General features: G+C 41.9%; 1 protein-coding gene across 4 annotated transcripts in view; it reads right to left on the reverse strand.

Moving 5' to 3' along the window:
- Window positions 1–27,507, reverse strand: part of PRKACA (protein kinase cAMP-activated catalytic subunit alpha) — a 97,555-nt gene that overhangs the window by 47,563 nt on the left and 22,485 nt on the right. Inside the window, exon 1 of one of the 4 annotated variants that reach the window (XM_078385864.1) lies at window positions 4,762–17,249. The exons of 2 other annotated variants lie outside the window; for them this stretch is intronic. Coding sequence is in view for 1 of the 2 variants with exons in the window: in XM_020800416.3 (XP_020656075.2) it covers window positions 3,201–3,390 (190 nt within the window). In the remaining variant the exon portion in view is untranslated. Of the gene's footprint in view, window positions 1–3,200; window positions 17,250–27,507 lie in introns of those variants that run through there. One more of the 4 variants, XM_020800416.3, reaches the window with a different exon arrangement.

Consider the following 27,507-nt stretch of genomic DNA (forward strand, 5'->3'; position numbering starts at 1 on the left):
TTCCTATGCACCATTTCCATGCTTCAAATCCTGTCCAAAACTTAATTTCTGCAATAGGGAGCTGTGCTCAGTCCCTTATTATCTTTCTGATCTCAAGTGCTCCAAACTTACCAAAAATGGATTCACCCATAACAAAAATGGTTGTTCAGTTAATAAAGTATTAACACATCTAGTGTAGGCCTGTCTCCAATCTCATGTCAGGCAAATTACTCCTATCTGTGCTATACTTTTATTTTTTGCAAATGGCACTCAATAATTAGAGTGTATGAAAGTGGTCTTTCACCTGCAAAAGTAAGAGGTAACCGAAACAGGGTCACAATGCTGAATGCAACTTTCAACAACCTGCAAGTAGGGACAAAAGAACTATTCCAGTAATCGCTGCAAATGAATAGAACAATAAAATAGGAAAAACAAGAGATCACTTCATAAGATCTAAGAAACCAAAGGAAAATGTAAACAAAGATTAGAAAGATCAACAGGGGTATGTTTCATCTGAACACAATAAAACAAAAACAGGACAGAATCAACATGCAAAAGAACTATATACAGAAGAACTGCAAGGACAATAATTTCATTAAAGAAGAATCCTTTGGTAAAGGACTAATTATTTTAGTTAGACAGTGAAGTGAAAACTGAAAGCAACTGGAAGAAATAGATAACCAGAACCATTGTATTCCTGCGTTGAGCAGCGGGTTGGACCTGAGGGCCTTGTAGGCCCCTACCAACTTCACTTTTCTATGATTCTATGATAGGATACATAGAGCTACTTTAAACCACAGAATCTATCAAATTCTAACAAGAATGAAACAATGGCCACAGACTGGAAATGTTCAGTATACACTCCAGTTCCCCAAAAATGGAGAATGCAAAGACTGCAGTAACCACAGGAACATTACATTAATTTCCAATGAAAGGTGATACTCAAAAATTGACATCAAAGATTTTCACGATATATATAAAGCAAGAAACACCAGACATTTAAGCTAGATTCAGAACAGGTACTATTCATATTGTAAATACTGTACTTGTTACCCAAAAGTCTGTTGCTTAGCACAGTAATGCACACTAGAGTAGGCCCATTGAATCAATGGGAAATTTAATGAGTCAGCTCCTCCAAGTTCCATCAAACGTTACTGCTCTTAATAAGTTTTTAGTACTGTATTGCTTTTGTTTAAAATTTATCAGTGCGATATTTGTTTATTCCTTTTAATATTTTTATACTTGTTTTTAGCTTTAAATAGTATCTTTCAATTATGTAAGCTGCCTTTATATACTCATAGTTTTTAGCTTTAAATATTGTATTTTAATGATGTATGCTATCTTGGGTCCTTTTTAAGGAGAAAGGCAGGGTAAAAATATTTTAAATAAATACTCTAACTGCAATTTAGCATAATAAATTGCACTATAGTAGGCTTTTTTGAATCAGTGGACACTTGAGTCACCAAATCCCAATTGATTCAATGGGCCTACTCTAGTACAATTTGCTATGCTAAACAACTGGATTTTGGGCATTAGCTACTAGAATGTGTTGAAGAACTACAGAAGAAAATCAGCTTGTCCTTTTTCTAGATAACACTTAAGCTTTTGGCTACTTGGATCAATAAAAACTGTGGGTTCTTGTAAAAGAAATGGCTGTGCCACAACAGTTGGCTGTCTCAGCATATAGCCCTATGTTATGCACAAGAGACTACTATTAGGACACAATGGGGAGAAGGAGAATGGCTTCCAGTTGAAAAGATATCAGACAAGATATATTTTATCTTCCCGCTAGTTCAATTCTTATGCAGAACACATTATAAGGAAAGCTGGATTAAATTCAGATGAAGAACACTGGTGGAATGATACATCAATAATTTAAGACATGCAGAAAGGTCTGTATTACTGAGATTTGAAACTACTCCTGATGAAGGTTAAAGAAGAAAGCACAAAAGCCATATTAAAGTCAAACATTAAGAAGATAAAACACTAGCTAACAAAGAAACTGAAATGGTTAAAAAAGATTTTCTATACCATCAATCCAAATAGACACGAGAGCTCAGAAATCAGAAGATATATGAAATTCTGAAGGGCAATTATGAAAGGATTTTAAAATATCACTAATGGTGTGTCACAATCATCTTTATTAGTATTCCCAAATACTGTGTATGGATGTGAAAGCTGGACAAAGAAGGAAGCTAACAAGGAAAAGAAATCAGTTCATTCAAAATGTTGGCCTGGAGGAGAGCACCAGTAAAAAAAAAATAAGTAGGTTCTACATTAACTCAAATCTGTACATTCCCTGAATGCCAAAATGACTGAAGTGAGGCTATGATATTTAGACATACCACAAGAAGACAAGACTCAACTGAAAAATTATGCTAGTAAAAGTGGCAGGCAGCAGAAAAAGAGGAAGACCTAACATGAGATGGATTAGTTCAACAGAGGAAACTATGGCCTTTAGCTTGCAAGACCTAAGCAGGACTGTTCATGATAGGACCTTATGGAGGCCATATATTTACAGGGCTGCCATGAGCTGAAAGTGATGACATATAAGAACATTGTTGCACTGTCATTCTGTCCATTGTCTGAATCCCAACCTCACCATGAACTCCCCACCACTACCTCTATGAGGATACGCAGAAATACAAATGGCATTACATAAGCACTCCATGTATCTGAGGAAGTGGATTTTGATTTGCAAAAGCTCACACTGAAATAAAACTGCTAGCTTTTAATGTGTCACAACATTTTGTCTTTTGCCCCCTCCCTTTTGCCTTTAATCTGTCAACAACAACACCAAGGCCAGCAAGGATTTTCATACCTTGTTGGCTATGACGGAGGAAGAGTTTAAGTAGGCTTAAGAGCCACTGGGGCTGCTCTAAGACCCAAATCGCAGTGGCACGCCCGGAAGCCCTAGCATCACTACAGGGAGTACTTTGAAAGCAGACAGCTTAGCATGAGGAATGAAGAGGACTGCAGTCACTGCCAAAATGGCTGCCAGAACTATAGGAATCACCTTTAGACTAGCCTTCTTTGAGAAAGACTACAAGCTGGTTACATGGCCCTGTTCCATACTGTGGCACACATAAATGCATGGGCCCCAAGAATGAACAGCAGCGGAGCCTTGTTTTTACGCATTCAGCTAGGGAACAGAGCCTCATTTCGCACACACTCCAGTCCATTTCCAGACCCCTGCGAATCATGTTCAGTTGCCAACTCACTCTGTTCATTCCAGGTAGCTGTGTGCTCCGATTCATAGGCTGCATCTCCACCGCTGGATGCCCCCACATTGGTCCGTGGTCCCCAGTAAAAGATCCGCCCTGCCAGACTCTCCAGTTTCTGCAGTGCCGACATCTTATACCCTTTGTTCTTGCTGGAGTTTTGGGAGTTCACCTCAGCTCCATGGTTCATGTTTCCCTTTATACTAATTGTCAGTTCTTTCGCCTGCCTTGGCTCTGCTCTTGCAGCAAAAACGATCAGGCCACACTGTCAAGATCTTGGAGCACACTCTCCTCAGTCATTGCCATTTGCCAACAGGTAGGGGCAGTGCTTCTCCTGTCCCACCGCAGGAAGAGAACGGTAAAGACAACAACAGGAGAACAGTCCCAGTCCCAGCCTCAGCAAAGCTCTTTACATTCTCCTCCAGCTGACTGAGACAGGCATTTGGCTCGAGCTGCTCCTGACTTCTAACCGGGAGAGAATTTCCATCAAACCCACCTCCTCGGACCAAAGTGCTCATGTCAGTTCAGCAACCGGCATGCAGCTATCCAGGGCAGCCATCCATGTGCATACCACGATTTCCCCACCCCCACAAAGTTCAGGAAATCTCCAAGAGAGTCCATTCCGTAGAGAGGGTGAGAGCGACGAAGTGTGTGTGTGTGTGTTTTCATCTATGCGTGTATGCGTTCAGAAACAAAGACAGGGAGCCTGGTCACTTACACAGCTGGTCAGAGGGTGAACAGCAGGCAGATCTGATTAATACAGAAAAAGGGAGGGAGGTATGCCAGATCAAGAGTAGTGAGGGCCGCGCAATAAAGCTTAAAATAGCTCTGAATCTCTTTCACCGTCAAGCCTAAAGGTAGGGCAAATAAGGCTCTCATAAGATACGGAAGTCTTCCTACACAGGACAGAACTTCAATAGGAAAGGAAAAGTAGCAGGTGCTTTAGGAGAAGAGCTGTTTAGTTAGCTTTTTCAATGGGATGACAGGAGGCCAAGCACGTAACTGGTATTCTAAATCAAACAAGACAAGGTGCAGTCCACAAGACACATGTGGAAAGGAACTGCTTGTTCAGGCCTGTACTCCCTTGAATACCCTACAAACGTTTATTTCTAAATACTAAGATAGCATTTAAATGCAAATATTCATTTGTATAATGCCACCCACCACAATCAAGACCTGTAGAATCCATTTCAAAGCAAGCCTTTGATAAAGTTCATATTGAGTACATTAACTCAGGAAATGTATGCATTGCCGCAGTGTGTCAGCAGGTATCAGAAGAGAAACCAGTCATTTGCTTCTGAATGCAACCTTTGCTTCAGCCTTATCCCAAGGTTAAGAGGCCAGTTTTAGATGAAGCCGTCCACAACAAAGAAGAAATGAGTTGGGGAAAGAAAGGACAAGACAAGGATCCCCTCCTCACAGACTTGCTTGCCAAACAAATCTAGGTTTAGGACAAGAATTCAAAAATATCACAGTGGCAATCTGGAGGCTAAATAAAGCACAAAGGGACAGGAAAGAGTTATTGCTTTAGACCCGCAAAGCGACGCAAGACATAACTGACCATACGGCCAAACAAGTGCATCCACAGGAAAAGCTGGGTCCAAAACTGGAAATCGAAGTCCAAGTCACTCTCCCATGTACTTTGAGGACAGCTAGGCTTGGTGTCCATATCATCATTTCCAGATGGCAGCTCTGTTCCCTACACTTTCAGTGGAGATCCAGACGCAGACTCTCTTGCCAGTCCTTTGAACATTGCAACTCTTTGTCTTCCCCCAAAGCATGTCGGGTTTGCCATTCAGAGACTGTCCACAGGGCAAGACTGCACTTCTGGACAAGAAGAGCAAGCACAGTGGCTGGGCAGCTTGCAGTATTGTTTCAGGAAAAGCCCCAGAGGAACAGCCTTGAAATGGGAAGAAAAGAGGCTGGGCACAGTGCCAAGTTTCTGCAAAGCACTTAAAGGAACAGACTCCTGACTCTGCATCTGCACAAACAGCACTCATGAAAAAAATCCAGCTCCAGCACAGGGAACAGGCAGACTATGGGTTACCACTGCTACTGAGTCCAGGACCAGTGGTGTATCAGTTTTAAGAGTTAAATTCTTTGAAAACGGTAACGGAAGGAAAGATGATCCCTTGCTTCTCTATAGCCCAACAGTATCCAAGTCCCTTCACTGGGAGGAAAAGCAGCATTAAAAGTAAAATGAAAATAAAATAAAATAAAATAAAATAAAATAAAATAAAATAAAATAAAAGAAAGAAAGAAAGAAAGAAAGAAAGAAAGAAAGAAAGAAAGAAAGAAAGAAAGAAAGAAAGAAAGAAAGAAAGAAAGAAAGAAAGAAAGAAAGAAAGAAAAAGAAAGAAAGTCTCCCCAACCACAATGCAACAGCTTGATTCAGGACATGTGACATGAATATATCCCCTTCCTCTTCAGTCAAATCTGACTGCTGTAAAAGTGCTGCTTCCTGGTCAGTGACTGTCCCAATAAAACTAATTGGCCACATGGTTGGAAAATACTTAAAATTCCTATGTGTTGGCAAGCAATTTTTGAATACTAATGACATATTTTCCAGTTGTGGCTAATGGAAAAAGAATACTTTCTAATTATCACTCACAATGGTACAAATCCATCAGATGCAGCTTATTCAGATCTGCTGCTAATAAAACATCACCATAGTCATTTCTGAATGCAAAACATTCAGATGTGCAGCTTTATGACTCTTCACATTACTGAACGTCAAATAAATCAATGTAGGCCAATGGAGGAAAGTAGAAGGGAAAGGAGTAGAACAATCAACCAGTTTCCTTCAGAGACTATGACTTGCAGGCAGCAGTGGAAATCAAGCACTCAGAGGGTCTGATGAACTGTTGTTAGGTTTCCTAGTTCACAAGAACTCAGGAACCTTAATCTGTGACATTAACAGAAGGAGGCTCTTGCATTCACAAAGACAATAGGGGGTTAAAATTGTGCAGGTGAAGCTCTATTGCATCAGGTGAATTTTTGTCATCTCAGGAGATAAACCTCTGGTGGGTTCAGCACAAAAGCTTAAAATATTTTTAATGAGCATGCTGGAATAAATGCAACCAGCCACACCAGCAGAAAGCAATAGTTTTGTAAGAAGACAAGGAGCAAACTTAGGTCGGGCAGATAGAAGAGTCCTTGATGTACTCTGCATTCTCAGCAAGTCTTCTACTTTCCATGCCTCTCTGACCTAGTTGGGCTTAATCTTTTGCTCACATGCAAGTTGTATAACCAACAGCCCAAACAGAGAGAGAAGATATGACTAGATGAGTAATCAGTTTGGACTGAGTTCCAATGGACTGTACATGTCAATATGAAGAAAAGAAAGCCAGCAACCCCCAACATAACAATTTATATTACCTTTTCCAATACGACTAGACTTAGATGATTCCAGTCTCAGCCACATCCAATTTTACAATGGGGACAAATAGACCAAAATTAACTATTAGAAACATATACACCCCTATTTGGCAAAACAATTGCAGAAGACCATAAATTACTAATAAATGGATAACACATTCTTTTTTAAATGTGCATCTTTCATAACTTGAAAGGGGAGAGAACTGCAGCAGCTCAAACTGGGACCCTACCTAGAGCAAGGATTGGTAGCTTTAAACTTTGTTGTAGCCCAGTTCCAGATTGGTGGATCCATGCCTGCTATTTCCACTGGAATAAAAGCTTCTGAAATTTTCTTGCTATAGTATAGACTATTTGCTTGATTATGGCAAGCAAATTCCAGGTAATGGAACCTGCAGAGCTACTTGCTTGGCCTGGAACACGAGCTTCACTTGTCCCAAAGAATGGTTCCCCAAGGAGTAGTCAAACGGCTCTGCTTTCTAAAAATGTCAAGTGTCCTAAATGCTTGGAAGCTTAAATGCCATCTCTACACTCTTCTCATTATTCCATACTTTTCAGTTCGACCAACTTGATAAATATAATCCGTTTTCATTAAATAAGCAGTATATTGTGTAGGTCTCTGGCTGCAGAGACAGAGGTTGGTAGTTCGATTCCCCCCTGTGCCTCCTTGACAGGGACTGGACTCGATGATCCATAGGGTCCCTTCCAGCTCTGCAGTTCTGAGATAATGATGGTCATTAGAATGTACAGGACATCTCTTTCTAACTGAATCCCAAAACAAGAAGACCTTCTGCCCTGGGATAGTGAGTGTTCAGGGGTTGTGGATATTGCAGGGCTTTTGTTTTGCTTTCCTTTTTTAATGGGACATCCTGCCAGCAGATTATTTTGATACTTCACTATCTCACTATGATTAAAATCATTTGTCAGTTACTGAGTGTACACATCCATTAAAATGGCTCTCTGGGAACTTGGATCATTCCAAATCTGGAAGACTATAACCTACAATTCTGAGTAGATGCTCAGAATATGCTCCTTTAAGAATTAAAATAATTAGAAAGGTGCAGTTCCTATGCAGAAGCTTCAAATGGAGTGTTCAGAAACACTGCAAGTGCAACATGCAAGACTGCATTATCAAATTTAATCCCTCTTCTAAACAAAATGGTTCATGAGACAGCTCACATTACCAATTATTAAAACCACATCAAACAGACCAATAAGTGGCAAACATCAAATAAAAATGAGATAAATAGCAACATCAAATTACTTTAAAAGCAACTGAGAAAAAAATATCTCTGGAATCTAAGAGACACTGAAGACAGGATCCAGCTACTGGCCAATCCCCATCGATACTTATTCAGGTATGACAGCAGATGAATTAAACTCATGCAAACAGCTTGCACACATTACACCCTGAACCTTTGCTGCTGGACTTGTCCCACACATCAGATAGACTCAAATATGAAAATATGACTTTGCATATTAGCTTCCCTTTGGCATCTTCATATAGTCCAGAAATTATAGTCCAGAAATGTCATATGGGGCTACTACTGCAGAAACGGCAAAGGAACTAGTACACTTACAGATATTATGTTCTTATAAAAGTAAGCTAGATCCCTTGTGTTCATTAGCCATTTCCAACATTTGAACAAGATTGTGGTAGAAAGCTGCAGATTTTATCTTATCCTCCAGGTAAGTTTCCTGCACAGCTCCTGCTGCATATTTTCAGAAGCATGTCAAATCCCCTGTACACCTGGAGACTTAATAGCAAGAAGAGATGGATGTAAGTGCCTTTGTGAATTGCCTTAATTTAAAAAGTGTAAGCAAATAAGTTTATATTTCAGTAACATGCAGAAATGGATTTGTGCAGCAAACTTTCCGATCACTACAAGCTTCCCGCTAAGCTGGGTGCATGCGTACGCACACAAATCCGCTTCCCTCCATGCAGCTGCCTTCCTCCTCCATGCAGTGATCGTATTAGGTTCCAGTTGTGATGGAACCCAGAGTGCGGGGGTGGGGTCGCATGAGAGAGAAGTTGAGCCCCACCCAGCAGGGCTGAAAATCAGAACGATTCAGTACCAAACGAAGAATCCACCAATATCTTTAGAAGATTATTAAAAGCATTAACTAAGCTTTATTCCAATACTTGCTGCATCAGCACATAAATGCTCAGGATGACACATTAAACAGGTAAACGAGGAAAAGTTGAAGCAACACTTCAGAAATGGAGCACCATGTATTTTCAATAACCATTTCTGATTTTTAAACTCATTCCTCAAGAAGTCTATGGTTTAAGGACATCCAGCAGATTTTTAAAATAATGATTGTTCTGCAACTGGAATGGTAGTAGAAACAACCCTTCAAAAATCTTTCTGCCATGCCAAGTGCTACAGTGATCTACCACAGAAGCTACTAAGAGTCACAAAATTTGACACTGGGTAGTGTTAGTCAGTGGAAAGTACACCATAGTTGTGGGCTTTATGTGTGTGTGTGTGTTTAAACAGTAGCTGCAGGGGTGCTAGAATTACGGTTAGGACTGCAGCTGACTCCTTTGCTCCTCAGACAATGCTGAAAATCACAGTGAAAATGAGGGGACATACATCTGCTATTAATTTTTTAAAACCCAACATGCTAGCTAATTACATAGTCAACATGATGCTTAGTTTTGCCCCAGAGGTTGTGATAAAGAGAAGCATGGTACAGCCAAATCAAAACATAATGAACAGGAATGTACAGCATTCACCTTACAATGGCATTTCTCTCTAGGCGTGTGTCTTTGCCAGCAAGTAGTGTATAGTGGAAGTTACACTAGCTGTTTCATTTCATCCACCAATCCATTCACCAGTTGACAATTTCATTAGCCAAATTATGTTTTCCACTATAATTTATTCATGCGTGTCAAATAAAAATTTGGGATCACTCTGAAGCTGCTGCCAAAAAATCAGCAGCACAATTGCCAAATCAAATGATCTGTCACAAGAAAGAAAAACTGATAGCCTATGGTTAAAGAAAATTGCTACCAGCAATGTGACTCTTGATATTGTACTTCACAGAGACGAGACTTTTACAAGGAACCTATTACTATTAAATTAGAACACATTGCATATGGCAACTGGATACTTAATATAGCAAGATCTGCATGGTTGATACAGCTCAGCTAGTCAGAAGTGAGTACAGTAGGCTGTAACCTTGCCTAAGTATGATTTCTGAACAATTAAAAACTATACAGCAAGTTCAGGTTTTTGATGCTTGCTCTTAACAAGTCAGCTCTAACAAGGGATGTGTTGGCGTTGCGGGTTAAATCACAGAAGCCTCTGTGCTGCAAGGTCAGAAGACTTGCAGTCGTAAGATCGAATCCACGTGACGGAGTGAGCTCCCATCACTTGTCCCAGCTCTTGCCAACCTAGCAGTTTAAAAGCATGCAAATGCAAGTAGATAAATAGGTACCACCTCGGTGGGAAGGTAATGGTGTTCCGTGTCTAATCACGCTGGCCACGTGACCATGGAATATTGTCTTCGGACAAATGCTGGCTCTATGGCTTGGAAATGGGGATGAGCACCGCACCCTAGAGTTGGACACGACTGGACAAATTGTCAAGGGGAACCTTTACCTTTACCTAACAAGTCAACTCAAGAAGCATGGTGGAAAATGAGAAGCGCCTGTCTAATGCAAAGCACAAAAAATTATCAAGCTACACGTATCTTAACAGGAGCCCAAAGTATGATGATCCTTTATAACATGCTTGAGACCTCCCATAGCAATACATATCCTTTTCTCTCACAATCTAATCCTTTAAAACAATGGCTGATTATCCCAAAGTCATGCTGGACAAGGTATTTCCAGCCTCTGAGACAGCAAGATGCACAGCATAAAGTACCCTGTTTCCCGGAAAATAAGATCTAACCTGAAAATAAGTCCTAGTATGATTTTTCAGGATGCTCGTAATATAAGCCCTACCCCAAAATAAGTGAATGGGAACGGATTACCGTCCTTAAGCGAAAATCCCCATAGGAAACATCGCTAAGTGAAACAATGTTTCCCCCAACGGAAAGCCATTGAAATGCATTGAAGCTGACTCAGTGCTTTTGAATGGCTTTCCGATGTCTGTTTTCGCTCATTTCTAAGTGTCTTAAAATGTTTGAAACCTGTTTTAAATGCTTGGAATCGGTAGTACACCTTGTGAAACCTATGCACACTTAGTTTGGCTTTGTTCTGAGTCTTCATTAATTTTTGGCAATTTTTTGTTTTTCCCTCATTGAAAAGCATTGAACTGTCTGTCTAATGCTTTTCAATGAGGGGAAAACAAAAAATCACCAAAAATTAATGAAGACTCAGAACAAAGCCAAATTAAGTTTGCATAGGTTTCACAAGGTGCACTACCGAATCCAAGCATTTAAAACAGGTTTCAAACATTTTAAGACACTACAAATATATATACAATGTTTCATTTTTCAAAGTTTCTGCAGGGTAGTTTGTAGCACCCATGCTCAGTTTTACACTGAAGTGACTGTTTTTCTCTTCTGAAAGGCCATTTTGAGGATTAATAATTCAGCCCCTGAAGCCTGGATTCCTTCCAAATTAAAAACAAAAGCAGGTGGGGCCAACCATTGTCTTTCAAAATAGGTAATATTGGTCTTTCCAATTTATTTGATCTGTCTTAAATCTGGTCATGTTTAGGGTCACCTATTTCTGAACAGGGGGGGCAGTTTTACTTTAAAAAAATCATAACTTGAAAACCTTTTGCCCAATCTTCCCCAAATTTGGCACAGACTGTTTGCTCCACCAAATTCAGTGCTGATCTGAATCAGAGTTTAAAACATAATTTTTTGTTTGTTTGGGCTGCCCCCAGTTTTAGAATTGCTTTATAGAATGTTGATTTGCTCTGCCAGTACATGATCACTGCTGCACTCTCATGCAGCTGTAACACTCTTTTCCACCACATTCCTGCAAAGCCACTGTCTAATCCCAAAGGCACATTCATGTGCTAAGAGGTTTTGTTCAACTATTTCTCTCCAAACAAATACTCTCTGACCCAGTTGTACACAATCAGTATTAACATTTGAACACACTTCCACTGGTGCGATTACCTAGCCTCATTCATCTCTTTTATAACTAAGGCATTAAGGGATAGCAAGTTTATTTATTTGCAAAATAAATGAAACACTTATTTTCTCCCCCTTCCAGAAATAAAACTAAACAAAGAACAACAAAGAGCACAAGCAATATACTCTGTCAATGATTAAGTTACTGAAAATGCATTTGTGCCCCACATTTCCTTTCATAAATTGGAAACAGTGGTTGAGTCAGACATTCTGAAGCTGATAAACCAATCTTTAGCATTTTTGCAAGGCAGGTAGAATATCCCCCTCTGGTGGCTGGTCCACACAGAATAGTGCTAAACTATGGCTGAACAGATACTTATCCCTCTATAAAAACTCTTCTCACACCCAAGTGTGCCTTGATTTTTCTCTTCACAGATACTGAGATACCTGGGAACAGCTCAGCCAGGATTAAATAATGCTTCTCAATTTCCTACATTCAGCCTATATTAAAAAGCAATGGAGTAAGCACTGATAGCTCTCTCGTGAATGCACACCCCAATGGGGTTAGGGGATTTGAGTGTGTCAGGGAAGCTGAGATAAATGCTATTAGAACAATACACTTAGTTCCAAGTATGGGCTTTCAAGGGAGTCACTCAAGGTGGAATAGGCAAAGCTGAGACACTAAATGGAATTATCAGCAGAACAAAAAGTTAGGTTACTTACCTGTAATTTTGGTTCTTCTAGTGGTACTCTGTGAATTCACATAAATGGGTTATCCTGCGCCTGCGCAGGAACGTCTGGAAGATTCTAGAACTTAAGAAAAAAGAGTCAATTAGCTCCCCCCCGCAGGGTATATAAGCCCCGCCTCCTCCATCTTCCTTTCAGTTCCCTAATCCGCCATTACCGTAAGTTAGATAAGCATGGTATCATAGAAAGGTACCGTGACAGATAGAGGGGAGGAAGGGAGGGATGTGTGAATTCACAGAGTACCCCTAGAAGAACCAAAGTTACAGGTAAGTAACCTAACTTTCTTCGTAGTGGTCTCTGCGAATGCACACAAATGGATGAATAGCAAGCTATACTCACCGGCAGGAGGGCCGTCATGGTATCATAGATGACAGTATCGCCCGTCCAAACGCCGCATCATTTTTGGCTCTGACGTCCAGTCGGTAGTGTCTGGCAAATGTCAGAGGAGTAGCCCAGGTGGCTGCTTTGCAAATGTTCTGCAGTTGGACACCTTTGAATAGGGCTGTCGAGGTGGAAACCGCTCTGGTGGAATGTGCCTTTAAGTCCTCTGGAAGAGGTTTCTTGGCTAGCTGGTAAGCCAGGTGAATAAGCTGAACAATCCACCGTGATACTGATTGAGAAGAAGCAGGAGCACCTTTGCGTGGTCTGTGGTAACATAAAAAGAGATGCGGAGAGCGTCGGATGGACTTGGTGCGGTGTAGGTAGACGGCAAGGGCCCTTCTAACGTTAATTAAGTTTGCGCTCCAGTGGTGTGGTTGGAGAAGGGAAAAAAGTTGGAAGCACAATGGGCTGATTGACATGGAATTCTGACACCACTTTTGGGAGGAAGGAAATGTCCATGTATAAAGTAACCTTATCTGGGTGCATCTGTAGGTGCGGAGGGTCCGACCACAGGGCAGCAATCTTGCTTGCTCGTCTGGCTGAAGTAATGGCTACTAGGAATGCCGTTTTCAAGAAAAGCAGTTTTTCAGAGCATGTAGCCATTGGTTCGAACGGAGGTTTAGTCATGGCCTCTAGGACCAGCGGAAGGGACCACTGGGGTGCAATGGTTTGGGAGGGTGGTCATATGTTTTGGAGACCTTTTAAGAATCTTTTAAGTGTAGGGTCAGAAAAAAGCCTCGCAGAGTAGGAACGAGGAGGTTGGTATGCTACAATCACTGAAACGTAAACTTTAAGCATGGAGTGAGCAAGTCCCATATTGAAGAGATGCAGCAAAAAGGCAAGTACCGTACGTAGAGAAGCTGGTACCGTGGCCATGCCCTTAGATTGGGCAAACCTGGTAAATGCTTTCCATTTGCCCTCATATAAGCGTGTGGTAGAGGGCTTTCGTGCATGGTCTAGCACCTCGCGGAAGCGGGGGTTATCCTCCATGCTGTCAGGCGAAGGGACTGAACATCGGGATGGAGGAGAGCCCCATTGTCCTGTGACAGGAGGGACGGTATCTGAGGTAGGTGATAAACTTCTTGTGCTATTTCTGATAGGTGAGCGAACCACGGTTGCCTCGGCCACCAAGGGGCGATGAGGATTGCGTATGTACCATATCGCATTATCCTGGTCACAGTCCTGAGAAGCAGTGGTATTGGAGGGAACAGGTACGTTAGTTCTCCTGACCATGGTATGAGGAAGGCGTCTCCCAGGGAGGCGCCATCCATGCCCACTCTGGAACAGTATCGGGCACACTTGGTGTTGAGATGGGACGCAAGAAGGTCCAAGGTAGGCTGTCCCCATCATTTGCAAATGTCTAGAAGGACCGTCTGGTCTAATGTCCACTCGTGCATTCTGGTAGGGAGCCTGCTCAAGTGGTCCGCTAGAGAGTTGTCCTTGGAAGCGATGTGGATCGCCTGTGGGAAAACATTGTGGGAGCGACACCAATTCCAGAACTTGATGGTCAGCTGGAGGAGACACGTTGATCACGTTCCACCCTGCCTGTTGATGTGGTGCATTACTGTGGTACTGTCCATTACCAGTTGCACAGCATGGCCCTGGATGCGAGGGAGGAAGGATTGAAAAGCCTTCATGACAACTATCAGTTCTAGTTGATTGATGTGCAAGGTCCTTTGGGTTGTGGTCCAAAGACCGTGGGCACGGAGGTTCTGGCAGTGCGTGCCCCAACCTGAGGGGCTGCCGTTGGTGACAACCTGTATGGACAGGTAAGGGGAGTGGAACAGTCTTCCCCGTGACAAGTTGCTGGATCTGAACCACCAGGCGAGATGCTGCGCTACGAGAGGGGGGATTCTCAACCTCTTGGGACTGCTGGTCTGTCACGGGATCGAACTGAGTGATGAACCAAGACTGTAGAGGTCTGAGTTCGAGTCTGGCGTACGGTACCACCACGGTGGTGGATGCCATCAATCCTAGAACGTGTTGGATGTAGTGCGCTGTAAGTACAGCGCACGGTCTGAGCTTGCTCACAGCTTTTTTGATCTTTCGAATTCGCTCTGGTGGAAGAAAGGCCTTTGTGCGAATAGAGTCCAGGGTTGTTCCTATGTAGGAGACTACTTGAGAAGGTATGAGATTGGATTTTTTGCATTGATTTTTAGTACTAATTTCTTTAGAGTGGACAGGGTGAATCTCGTGGCTGAGAGCGCTTCGTGATAGGATCGGGCCACCAGAAGCCAGTCGTCAATGTAAGGAAAGATCTTTATCCTTTGGGTCCATAGGTATGCGACGACTGGTGCCGTGCATTTTGTGAATGTCCTGGGGGCCGCTGAAAGCCCGAACGGCAAGGCAGTGAATTGGAAGGTATCATGGTGGAACCGGAACCGGAGGAATTTTTGATGAGACGGGTGGATGGAGATATGAAAATATGCATCCTGCAGATCGATGGGGATGAACCAGTTTCCCTGAGATAAGAAGGGAAGAATGGAATCAAGGGTGAGCATACGGAATTTCTTGTGAGGTATGTACCGGTTGAGGTCTCTTAAGTCCATGATGGGCCTTATGCCCCCATCGTTCTTGGGGACTGCAAAGTAATGTGAGAAAAATCCATCGGTACTGTCAGATGGAATTTGTATTATGGCCTTTTTAGATAACAGGGATGAGATTTCCAAATGCAGCGGCTTGGAAAAGGGAGTAGGCCTGATTGAATTTGATGGAGGGATACGGAAAAATTCTATCCAGTATCCATGTTGAATGATACTAAGAACCCACTTATCAGTAGTCTTGTATAGGAGGTAGATTCATGAGAATTGCTTACTCCTATGCTGAGTCTTGCGAAAGGACTGCTTAAGGCTATGAAAGTGTTGTTGCTTGAACAGCGGTGTAGGAAGCTGCTGAACTTGGTAAGTGCGGTCCTGCTGTTGCTTACTGTACCGAGAGGGCTGGTACTGAGTAGACGATTGGTACTGTGGCCTTTTGTAGGCAAACTTCTGGTACCTATACAGCTGGTATGGTATGTAAGATTTCGCTGTCTTTCTCATCTTATGGATATTGTCCATAGTCTCATCAGTTTTAGAGTTGAATAGTCCCGCAGCATCGAAGGGAAGTTCTTCGATCTTGGTTTTGGTCTCTTCAAGGATGTTGGCTGTTTTAAGCCAAGCGTGGCATCTAACAGCAATGGCAGTCAGCATAGATTTAGAAGTGATGTCATCTGTGTGTTTTGCAGCAAATCGCTGTTGCCTGGTAAGGGTGTTAGCCTCTTCATAAATGTTAAGGGCTTCTGCCTTTGCGGGGTCAGGCAGTGATTGCAGTACTGGAACTATCCTGTCCCACAAGTGCTTCTGATAGGTGCCCATGGCAGCCTGGTAGTTAGCAATTTTAATCAGCATTGCAGTGAACGAATACACCTTCTTACAAAAGGTGTCCGATTTCTTTCCGTCTTTGTCAACAGGTGTAAATAGTACGTGATGATCTAGTACGTGATTTATACTGAGTAGTTTCGACCACAATAGAATTTGGTGAAGGATGCTTGGCCAGAAATTCAGAGCCCGAACCATGAGTCTTATAGTGGTGCTCAAGCTTGCGTGGCACCTGTACCAATGTAGGAGGTTTGTCCCAAGAAGATTTTACCAGCTGAAACTGAGAAGGAATGAGACTGAGGCTAGGAGGAGAGGTTTTGCTCCATATCATGGAAAACAAGGTCCCGTTCTTGTTGAGGGATTTGTGCATCAAGCTGTAGGGTTTTTGCCATCCGCATAATAAGCTGTGCATAAGATGAAAAGTCCTCTGACGAGGGCTGAGATGACAAGCCTTGGGCAGCAGTGTCAGGAGCGTCAGAGTCGGTGGAAACCGTAGATGGATTAGACGACTGTGAGGTGATCAAAGGAGAGCATCTCGGTACTGCGCCTTCTGGTGCCATTTCCACATCCGATTGGGTGGACTGGGAGAAGGACACAGTATTGTGGGCATCAAGACCGGAGTAGAGCGTCGTGGCTGCACTGTACTTAGCATGCTTTGGAAGTGCTGTAGGTACTGTAGGAAATTGCCCCTTATGAGATGGTGCATGAGGTGTAGAAAATTTCTGTTGAGCATGTGGCTGACACGGGATAGAGGAAACCACAGTATGGTGCCACGGTACTTGTGCCTGAGGCTCCGGCTGGTAGGCATAGCCTGGGTACTGACACGGTTGGAACGGAGCATAAAAAGAGTGGCCAAACTGTGGTAGTCCTTGCGGACGGTACCCATCGCCTCCATCCCGAGGCTGGCACGGAGCGATATTTTTGCGCTTCGCGGTACGCTTTCTAGGAGTTTCATGATCAGACTCCTGTTCAGATGGAGACTCGGTATCAGCCCGCCCTGAGTATCAAGGGCTTGAATGGGCAACAGCCTGGCTGGCGTCTGGCTCAGCCTCAAATCGGCATGAGTTTGGTATCATGCACATATGTTCCTGAGCCGTATGGCCTAAAGGAATGTGCTCCTCTGCATCAGAGAGTCCAATAGCTTCCCTCGAAGACTCCTCGAGCAATATCTTTTTTTTTTTTAAATAATTTTATTTTATTTAGGAACAGGGATAGAGGGTACAGAAAGAAAGAGGGGATAGGAAAGGAAAAATGGTTTTGGGGGATAGGAGAGCATAAAGTATAACATCATCCAATCAATTCATATTACTAATACATATCAACTTTTTGCTTTTTCACAGTTTGATTACCCTCCTGCTTTTATCTTATCATTTAATTTTAATTTTATTCTATGTTATTCCAACATTGTCTGGTAGCTGCTGCCATTTATACAATACATCCCATCGTTCAGTTTCTTTTTGAATTGAACAGTCTTTCAGCCCATCTGACAGAATATCCATTTTTTTCACTTCCCATATTTTCACCATAAGATTGTCTGGTTTCAGTGTCTCTGCCTCCTTAAGATTTTTGTCATAATGCTTTTTAATTTTGGAAGCTGCATGGGTCACTGGATAACTCTCTACTGCATTCATATTACCTGGTGTCATGTCTAATACAGACGATTCTAAAGTCTGTACAACTTCATTTAAGTTTTGTTTGGCATCTACTGTCCCCTCTTTCGTCCCTTTCATCAAATTTTCTATTTTGCTAAGACCTGTATTCACTTGCTGAAACCCTGTTAATATTAGCCTTTGTATATTAATCTGCCATTCCTTTTCTATTTCTTGCACCACTATTCCAGAACTTTGGGATTGAACAGACCAAGTCTCCATTTGTTCTTTTGAATTTTTGGGGTCCATCTCAGGCTTTGGGGTTTGTATAAATACCACAATAATCACCCCCTAGAAATCCTTCCACAGTTTCCACAATTTTATCAACAATTCAAACCCCTCATCATAAACCTCCCCTTAGATCTCCCTCCAATCTTTGTCCAAATATTGTAGTATAAAAATCAACTTTTAGCCCAGCAAATACAATATCAATTAGAACCGTGACGCAGTTATTTCTTCTTCTCCTGGGTTCAGCAAGCTTCTATTATTAAACTCACACGTGGTCACAAACAAAACAACAGTCACAGAGTCTCAAACTGTCCAGTAGATTGTCCTTGGAGCTCGTCTTGTGATCTTCATTAACCCCTTAATGCTCCTTAGTCCAGTTGGCCACGTCAGCTCCTTCTCCCGAAAACCACCAGATTCTATTATTTATAGTTCACAAAGTCCAGAGAAGGCAAAGAGTAACGTATCCCAGCCACACTGCATCCACCGAAGTCTCTTAAATCCAGTCAGACGGTGTTGCTGTCTGGGATTCTTCTCCAGAAACATAAGATTTATTTTTCCATCTCAGACTCTCGGCTTTAGAATCAGCCTGGCGTTTTAATAGTTCACTTGGAGAAGCTTAGTTTCGCTTTTGAGTCAGACTGATAAGATAAACCCGCCGCTGCATTTATTCTTTCCGCCAAATATTTTCATTCTTATTTCAGCTTAATGAGGCTGTTTCATAGATCAGAGGCTTCGGCTTACTTACTTGTTATATATTTTTAGTTTATATTGATTGCTCTCCTCTCCCCCGGTAAAGGGTTCCTCGCGGCTCAGTGCCAAAAAATGGCGCCCGCTCCAATCCGTGCACGGTGATTTCTTCAGAAGAAAAAAGTCCGGGTCTGCCTCCCTTTCTTCTCCTTCTGCTGCTCACCATCTGCTTCAGAGAGACTTCTTCTAGACTCTCCTTTGATCCCCATTTCAAAAGGGGGATCCCGGACCGGAGGGTTCCAGCTTTTCCAGAGAGAGCTCCTCTCTGGAGTTGCTGGCAGCACCGCAACAAAGCCCCGCCTCCAGTTTTTTCTAAGACTCCTCGAGCAATATCGAAGGAGCGGGAGGAGGTACAACAGGCAACTTAGCCGGTTTCTTCACACTCTTTGGCTTATCAGCAGCCTTCTTTTTTGCAGGGCGTGAAGGCGGTTTGGCTTTTGGCGGTTTGGAAGCGTCCTTAGCCTTAACCTACCCAGACACGGTAAGCAACGGTTGATCGGCCGAAGAGTCCTGCTTAGAAGCCTCAGCACGCGGAGGGGACAGTGCTGTGAGGGAGGTGCTTTCCATGTTTGGAGACAGAGTCTTTTCGTAAAGGAAAGCTCGAAGTCTTTGGCGCCTCAGCTTAATTGCTTGCTTTGAAAAACCTTTACAAGCAAGGCAAGACTGATCTTGATGCGATTCTCCAAGACAAAACAAGCATTTATTGTGTCCGTCTGATAAAGGGATTTTTTGAGAGCAGACAACACACTGCTTGAAGCCCCGAGGGGCCATAAACAAAAGAAAAAAGGGGGAATCGTTGATCGAGGGAGGGGGGAAACACGACAGAACAAAAGAAGTAACTTAAAATCAGCAAGTTTTGTCGAATAACCGTTGAAGTAAGATAAAGTAAATAATAAAACAAGAGAAAAAGGTAGCTAGCTAGTAAGTACTTAACGGTCGATAGCTCTGCTCTTCCTACATCCTACAGGAACGGCAGAAAAAGAGGAACTGAAAGGAAGATGGAGGAGGCGGGGCTTATATACCCACGGGGGGGAGCTAATTGACTCTTTTTTCTTAAGCTCTAGAATCTTCCAGACGTTCCTGCGCAGGCACAGGATAACCCATTTGTGTGCATTCACAGAGACCACTACGAAGAACTGATAGTTTCAGTGCTGGTGGGGAAGGAGAAACTCCTGATGGGCAGCTACTCGACAATGGCAGAAAGTAACACTGGCAGAGGATCTTTCACAGACAGTAACAGTGAAACACTGAAACTAACTCTTGTTAATAATACTCAGAAAAAGGGAATGCTAAGCCATTTCTTTAACCTTGAAAACTTGGGAATGAGCAAGATTCATACACGAGAAGTATGAATCAAGGTAAACCTGAACGCTAGCAAGGTTATGCTCAAAATCCTACAAGGCAGGCTTCAGCAGTATGTGGACCGAGAACTCCCAGAAGTATAAGCTGGATTCCGAAGGGGCAGAGGAACTAGAGACCAAATTGAAAACATGCGCTGGATTATGGAGAAAGCCAGAGAGTTCCAGAAAAATATCTACTTCTGCTTCATTGACTATGCAAAAGCCTTTGACTGTGTGGACCACAGCAAACTATGGCAAGTCCTTAAAGAAATGAGAGTGCCTGACCACCTTATCTATCTACTGAGAAACCTATACATGGAACAGGAAGCAACAGTTAGAACTGGATATGAAGCAACTGATTGGTTCAAAATTGGGAAGGGAGTACGACAAGGCTGTATACTGTCTCCCAGCTTATTTAACTTATATGCAGAATACATCATGCGAAAGGCCGGACTGGAGGAATCCCAAACCGGAATTAAGACTGCCGGAAGAAATATCAACAACCTCTGATATGGAGATGATACCACTCTGATGGCAGAAAGTGAGGAGGAATTAAAGAACCTCGTAATGCGGGTGAAAGAGGAGGGTGCAAAAAACAGTCTGAAACTCAACATCAAAAAAACTAAGATGGTGGCCACTGGTCCCATCACCTCTTGAGAAATAGAAGGGGAAGATATGGAGGCAGTGACAGATTTTACTTTCTTGGGCTCCATGATCACTGCAGATGGAGACAGCAGCCATGAAATTAAAAGACGCCTACTTCTTGGGAGCAAACCTTGACAGCATCTTAAAAAGCAGAGACAGCACCTTGCCAACAAAAAGTCCGAATAGTCAAAGCTATGGTTTTTCCTGTAGTGATGTATGGAAGTGAGAGCTGGACCATAAAGAAAGCAGACCGCCGAAGAATTGATGCCTTTGAATTGTGGTGCTGGAGGAGGCTCTTGAGAGTCCCCTGGACTGCAAGGAGAACAAACTTATCAATTCTAAAGGAAATCAAACCTGAGTGCTCACTGGAAGGACAGATCCTAAAACTGAGGCTCCAATACTTTGGCCATCTCATGAGAAGAGAGGATTCCTTGGAAAAGACCTTGATGTTAGGAAAGTGTGAAGGCAAGAGGAGAAGGGGACGACAGAGGATGAGATGGTTGGACAGTGTCATCAAAGCAACCAACATGAATTTGACACAACTCCGGGAGGCAGTGGAAGATAGGAGGGCCTCGTGTGCTCTGGTCCATGGGGTCATGAAGAGTCGGACACGACTAAATGACTAAACAACAACAAACCTGAACCTCTAAAGCACATTTTCAGTCAATATTTTATTCCAGAAAGACAAAAATCAGAAACAAAATGAGAAGAAACTGTGTGGCTCTCATACTGAGGCAAGATACAGCACAGACAATTAGAGGCTATAATGCAAAGTCTGACCAAACAAGAGCAGTCATTTCTTGGAAAGCCTATCAAAACAATCATCATTTAAACCTATGGTCCAACTACAGATAATGAAAAAGAAGAAACCAAAAGCCTCCTGCAAATGTCCAGGATGAAACTGATGACATGCCAAAACAGGATGTGCTGATAATCATAGGTGACTTGAATGCAAAAGTAGGGAAAAAATGCAGTATCACACATGGTTCGAGAATGTAGCCTATGAGTCAGGTATAAGGCAGCAAAAATACTTAAAATTGTTTGAAACTAGCAATCTGTTTATCACAAATAAATGCTTCAGACAACTGAACAAAGAAGTGTACACAAAGACATCCTCAGGTGGTCAACAAAAAAGTAATATAAAATGCATAATTGGAAGTACTAGATTGAGAGGCGGCATTCGCTCTGCCAAAACAGGATCAGGAGCAGATTATGGTACTATCTATAAAGTGTTATTATCAAAAATTAGAGTAAAGCTGGAGAAGAGAAAAAAGCCAAATATAATTTAAATAACATTTATGTGGAATTTTAAGTTCATGTAAAGAACAAAGTTCCATGGCTAAAGGGAAGTGACCATGAACAAGAAGAACTGTAGACTTAAGTTTTATGATTTAGGAACACTATAAAAAGATAGTTCTTTCAATCAAAAGAAAAGAAAAACCTAAATACCTGTAGATGACAGATGAAACACTTAAAATGTTAATGGCAGACAAAAAGTAAAAGAGGTAACAGAAGCAGGGTCAGAACCATAAGTGGAGCTTGTCAGCAGATAAAGATAAGGAAACTATGACAATAATAAGCACAAATAAATAGCAGAAAACAACAGAAGAGGAAAAACAAGAGATCTCTTCCACAAAATCCAAGAAATTAAAAGGAAAATTTAAATCTAGATTAGCCATGCTGAATGATCAACAAGAGGACATATCATCTGATCAGGGTGAAACAAAGAGATGGATGCCAAGTACTGAACAATTGTACAAAAGGGAGAAAAGTATGACAAATTTCTTTCAAGAAGAATCCTGTGATGAGGAACTTGCAACTTTAGGAAGCAATGTGAAACAAGCTCTCAAAACATTTAGAAGAAATGGAACATAAAGTTGAAAACAAAATAAAAATAAAAAGTAAAGACAAAAATGTGGTGGCATCTTAAAGACTAAATTTTGTGGTTTTTTATGTGATCTTTCATGGCCAAGTTTCATGGCCATGTCATGACTTAACTTCCAGATAGTTTGCAGAAAAGTCCATCGACTCTAAATAGCCCATCTAATCAGCATTCATGTTGCTCTCCCACTGTTATATTACCATTATTATTTTACCATTATTAATTTATGACAGAGGTTCTCACATTCTTTACAGCACAAAAGCTTCTACTAAAGACTTGCATATCAAAGAAACGATCATCACCCACTGACTTTCTCACCTACCAACCAAGATCTCTGAATTGATATTTTTATCTTGATGTCATGTATAAATATTTGCTATGTTATTTCTCCTTCTCCTATGTCTGATGAAGTGGACTTGGCCATGAAAGCTCACATCAAATATATATATATAAATTAGTCTTTAAGATGTCACCACATTTTTGACTTTTTATTTTTATTTTGTTTTCATCTATAATGCTTGCACAGATTAACACAGCTACCATGTATACAAGAACATAAAGAGTACATAGGATACCAATAGAACTATTCCAAAGTAACAATCTATCAAAATCCTAACAAAAATATGTCAATTAATATGGAAAACAAAGTATGTGTATTGCAAACATTCAATATCCATTCCAGTCCTTGAGAAAGGAGATGTCAAAGCATGCACTAAATATGGGACCACTGTATTATTTCCAATCAATGATCCTTTGTGCATGCGCGCAGAGCTCCATCAGGACTGCACAGCAGCAGCTGGTGTTGATGCCTGTTTTCTTCTGTGTTTCGGGTGGAACCACCACCATGGGCACACAGGGCACGCAGTGGGACTGAATATAAGAGGGAACATTATTTCCTAAGTAGGCAAAGTGATAGTCAAGGTTTTGCAATAAAGACTTTCCCCCAAAATAGAGAATGAAATACTTGGCATCCAACTCTGAGGCATTCAAGATCATATCACAAATATATGTTGGCTACTGAAGTGTACCAAAGAATTTTGGACAAAAGTCAGTCTGTAGTGTATACAGTCTGTGTGGATCATGAAAAGCTATAGATTGTTATAAAAAAGGGGATGGGCCTCCACATTTGATTGTCCTGATGCATAACCTTAGTCTATACTGTACTCTGGACAAGATGTTACAGTTAAAACAGAATACAGAGAAACAGAATACAAAGGGTAAGACAACACTATATTTTATCTCCCTATTTGTTCAATCAAGGTAGGCTTCAGCAGTATGTGGACCGAGAACTCCCAGAAGTACAAGCTGGATTCCGAAGAGGCAGAGGAACTCGAGACCAAATTGCTAACTTGCGCTGGATTATGGAGAAAGCCAGAGAGTTCCAGAAAAATATCTACTTCTGCTTCATTGACTATGCGAAAGCCTTTGACTGTGTGGACCACAGCAAACTATGGCAAGTTCTTAAAGAAATGGGAGTGCCTGACCACTTTATCTGTCTCCTGAGAAACCTATATGTGGGACAGGAAGCAACAGTTAGAACTGGTCATGGAACAACTGAGTGGTTCAAAATTGGGAAAGGAGTACGGCAAGGCTGTATATTGTCCCCCAGCTTATTTAACTTATATGCAGAATACATCATGCGGAAGGCTGGACTGGAAGAAACCCAAGCCGGAATTAAGATTGCCGGAAGAAATATCAACAACCTCCGATATGCAGATGATACCACTCTGATGGCAGAAAGTGAGGAGGAATTAAAGAACCTTGTAATGAGAGTGAAAGAGGAGAGTGCAAAAAACGGTCTGAAACTCAACATCAAAAAAACTAAGATCATGGCCACTGGTCCCATCACCTCCTGGGAAATAGAAGGGGAAGATATGGAGGCAGTGATAGATTTTACTTTCTTGGGCTCCATGATCACTGCAGATGGAGACAGCAGCCCTGAAATTAAAAGGCGCCTTCTTCTTGGGAGGAAAGCGATGACAAATCTGGACAGCATCTTGAAAAGCAGAGACATCACCTTGCCAACAAAAGTCCGAATAGTCAAAGCTATGGTTTTTCCTGTTGTGATGTATGGAAGTGAGAGCTGGACCATAAAGAAAGCAGACCGCCGAAGAATTGATGCCTTTGAATTGTGGTGCTGGAGGAGGCTCTTGAGAATCCCCTGGACTGCAAGGAGAACAAACCTATCAGTTCTAAAGGAAATCAACCCTGAGTGCTCACTGGAAGGACAGATCCTGAAGCTGAGGCTCCAGTACTTTGGCCATCTAATGAGAAGAAAAGACTCCCTGGAAAAGACCCTGATGTTGGGAAAGTGTGATGGCAAGAGGAGAAGGGGACGACCGAGGATGAGATGGCTGGACAGTGTCTGCGAAGCAACCAACATGAACCTGACACAACTCCGGGAGGCAGTAGAAGACAGGAGGGCCTGGCGTGCTCTGGTCCATGGGGTCACGAAGAGTCGGACACGACTAAACGACTAAACACATTTGTTCAATCTGTATGCAGAATGTATCATACAGAAAGCTGGATTAGATGCAGATGGAGGACTCAAATTTTGTGAAAGAAATATTGTTAATGTAAAATATGCTGATGATACCATATTACTGGCAGAGAGCAACAATGACTTGAAATGATTCCTAATGAAGGTGAAAGAAGAAAATGCAAAAGCAAGACTGTACTTGAATAGTAAGAGGATAAAATCATGTCTACAGAACTTTTATATAACTTTAATGTTGACAATGAAAATTGTTAGATTTTCTATACCACAGTTGAATCATCAATCCAAATGGTGACAGCAGCTTAGAAATTGGAAGAAGATTGAAACTTGGAAACGCAGCTATGAAGGAACAAGTATGAGGATGTGTCACTGGAAACCAAGACAAAGATCATCTATACTGTGGCTTTACTACTAAGTATGGAAGTGAAACAAAGGGATAGTGGACAGATTGACTTGGAACCTTTGGTTCATCTCCTAATGTAGGGGTGGACAATCTGAAGAGTTCAAGGCCCCCCCGAAACAGATGTTCACAAAGAAACTGCCAGTGCAAATCCACTGCTGAAAAAAGGTGACTTGACTTCTAGACATTCCCTGCATTTCAAAACTACAAATTAACCCAGCTGAAAACCAGAAAATATTCAATCTGAGTTAATATTTTAACTCAGATTGAATATTGAATATCATTCATTTAATTCATTTAAGGTAAAAAAGCAAACATAATTTTCAATAAAGATAAATACTGTGAACTGGAGTTAGCCACTGTAGCTTAAACAAAGCGGTATCAGTCTAAAGCTGCAGATAACATAAGAAAGTGGCTGGGAGATGTGCTGCCACTTTCTGGGAATGCACTACAGGCTTTTTGGTAGCTTTTTGAAAAAAATAACCTTAAGAGGGGCTGGTGATAAAAATGTGAATTTGGGGGGGGGGGCACAAGATGCCAACTACCATACTTTTTCCACAGACCTGTTCTGGAATCAGTCCACAGATGAATCTGCCATGTGCTCAGATAATCTGGCCATCTTACCTAGGCTTTCAGGGAGATGTTCAGATCAAAATAGTACCTTTGACAACAATATGCCTGTCCGTAAGACAGACACACAGGTAATGGTTACATAGCACTGACCTGATGTCTAATACTATAGGTGGGGAACGTTTGGCCCTCTGGTTGCAGTTCTCATCACTACTAGCTAGCAAATATTGAGGAATTACCATGGGAACTGCAGGCCAACATTATCTGGAGAGCCATATTGCTTGCCATAGCCGCCTATAGGCAGTACAAAGTCACATTATTATTTATATTGCTTAGGCCCATATGGGCTGCCTGCTTGGGACGTGAGGGCTGTCACTGAGAACTTTAAGCAAGTTCTTAACAATAACCATGAGGAGCAGAAATTTTGAAGGAGAGTGAGGGAACAGGACTGCTTGGCTGAATCATTCTATTATGTGTGAAGGACTGAGGGCAGGGACTGGAAACAGTCAACCACAGGATATGTGAGGGCATCCAAAAGGTGGTCCACTGTGCCAAAAGCAATTTGAGCAATGGGACGATGAGTAGCATACTCTTCCCTGTTCAGTTCATGGTGTTGATTAGTTCTGCTTCCTTAATGGCAAAAGAAGACAATGTAGGTGGTCAGTACAGTGGTGCCTTGACTTACGGACACCCTGACCTACAAACAATTTGACTTACAAACAGCTCTGGACGCTAAATATTGCTTTGAGTTACGAACGGAGCTTCGACTTATGAACGGAAAAAAAAACTTTCCTGCCCTTTTTTTTAAAACCTAAGTTCATCTTAGGTCAAAAGGAAAAAAAAGAAAAAATTCTCCCCCTAGTGGTAGAGGATGGATTAACTGGCTTTGCATTAGTTCCTATGGGAACTACTGTAATGTTTTGACGTACGAACAGTGCCTTGACATAAGGACAAAAAACAGCCGGAATGGATTAATCAGTTTTCAGTGCATTCCTATGGGAAATGGTGCTTTGACTTACGAACGTTTTGACTTACGGCCACCGTTCCAATACGGATTAAGTTTGTAAGTCAAGGCACCACTGTATATTGTCCGGATAGGAGAGAGAACTCCCATATTTCCCAGTGCTCTGCCTTCCCCTTGCACTGTATCCTGACTAAAGAATTCAGAGACTGAGGTACCAAATCCCAATATTTCTGTGGTGTGGAGAAGGCTAAAGGAAATTAGCTGAGTGGCTCCAGAAAATTGGCCTTCAAACTGGTAGTTACTACTGTATTTAGAGATGTAAGTAATACAACTTCTGGCACAAGTTGTATTTCCAACTGAGATTTCTGCAACAACCTAGAGGAGACAGAAACTGAGCTGAGACCAATTTTTTCCTCACAAAGACTAGTATGGTGGAAAGGCCAGCTGGTGGGTTGCATCACATGGCCTACACAAAGAAAGCTATTT

Source organism: Pogona vitticeps, chromosome 2, assembly GCF_051106095.1.
Source record: "Pogona vitticeps strain Pit_001003342236 chromosome 2, PviZW2.1, whole genome shotgun sequence".
Lineage (NCBI taxonomy): Eukaryota > Metazoa > Chordata > Lepidosauria > Squamata > Agamidae > Pogona > Pogona vitticeps.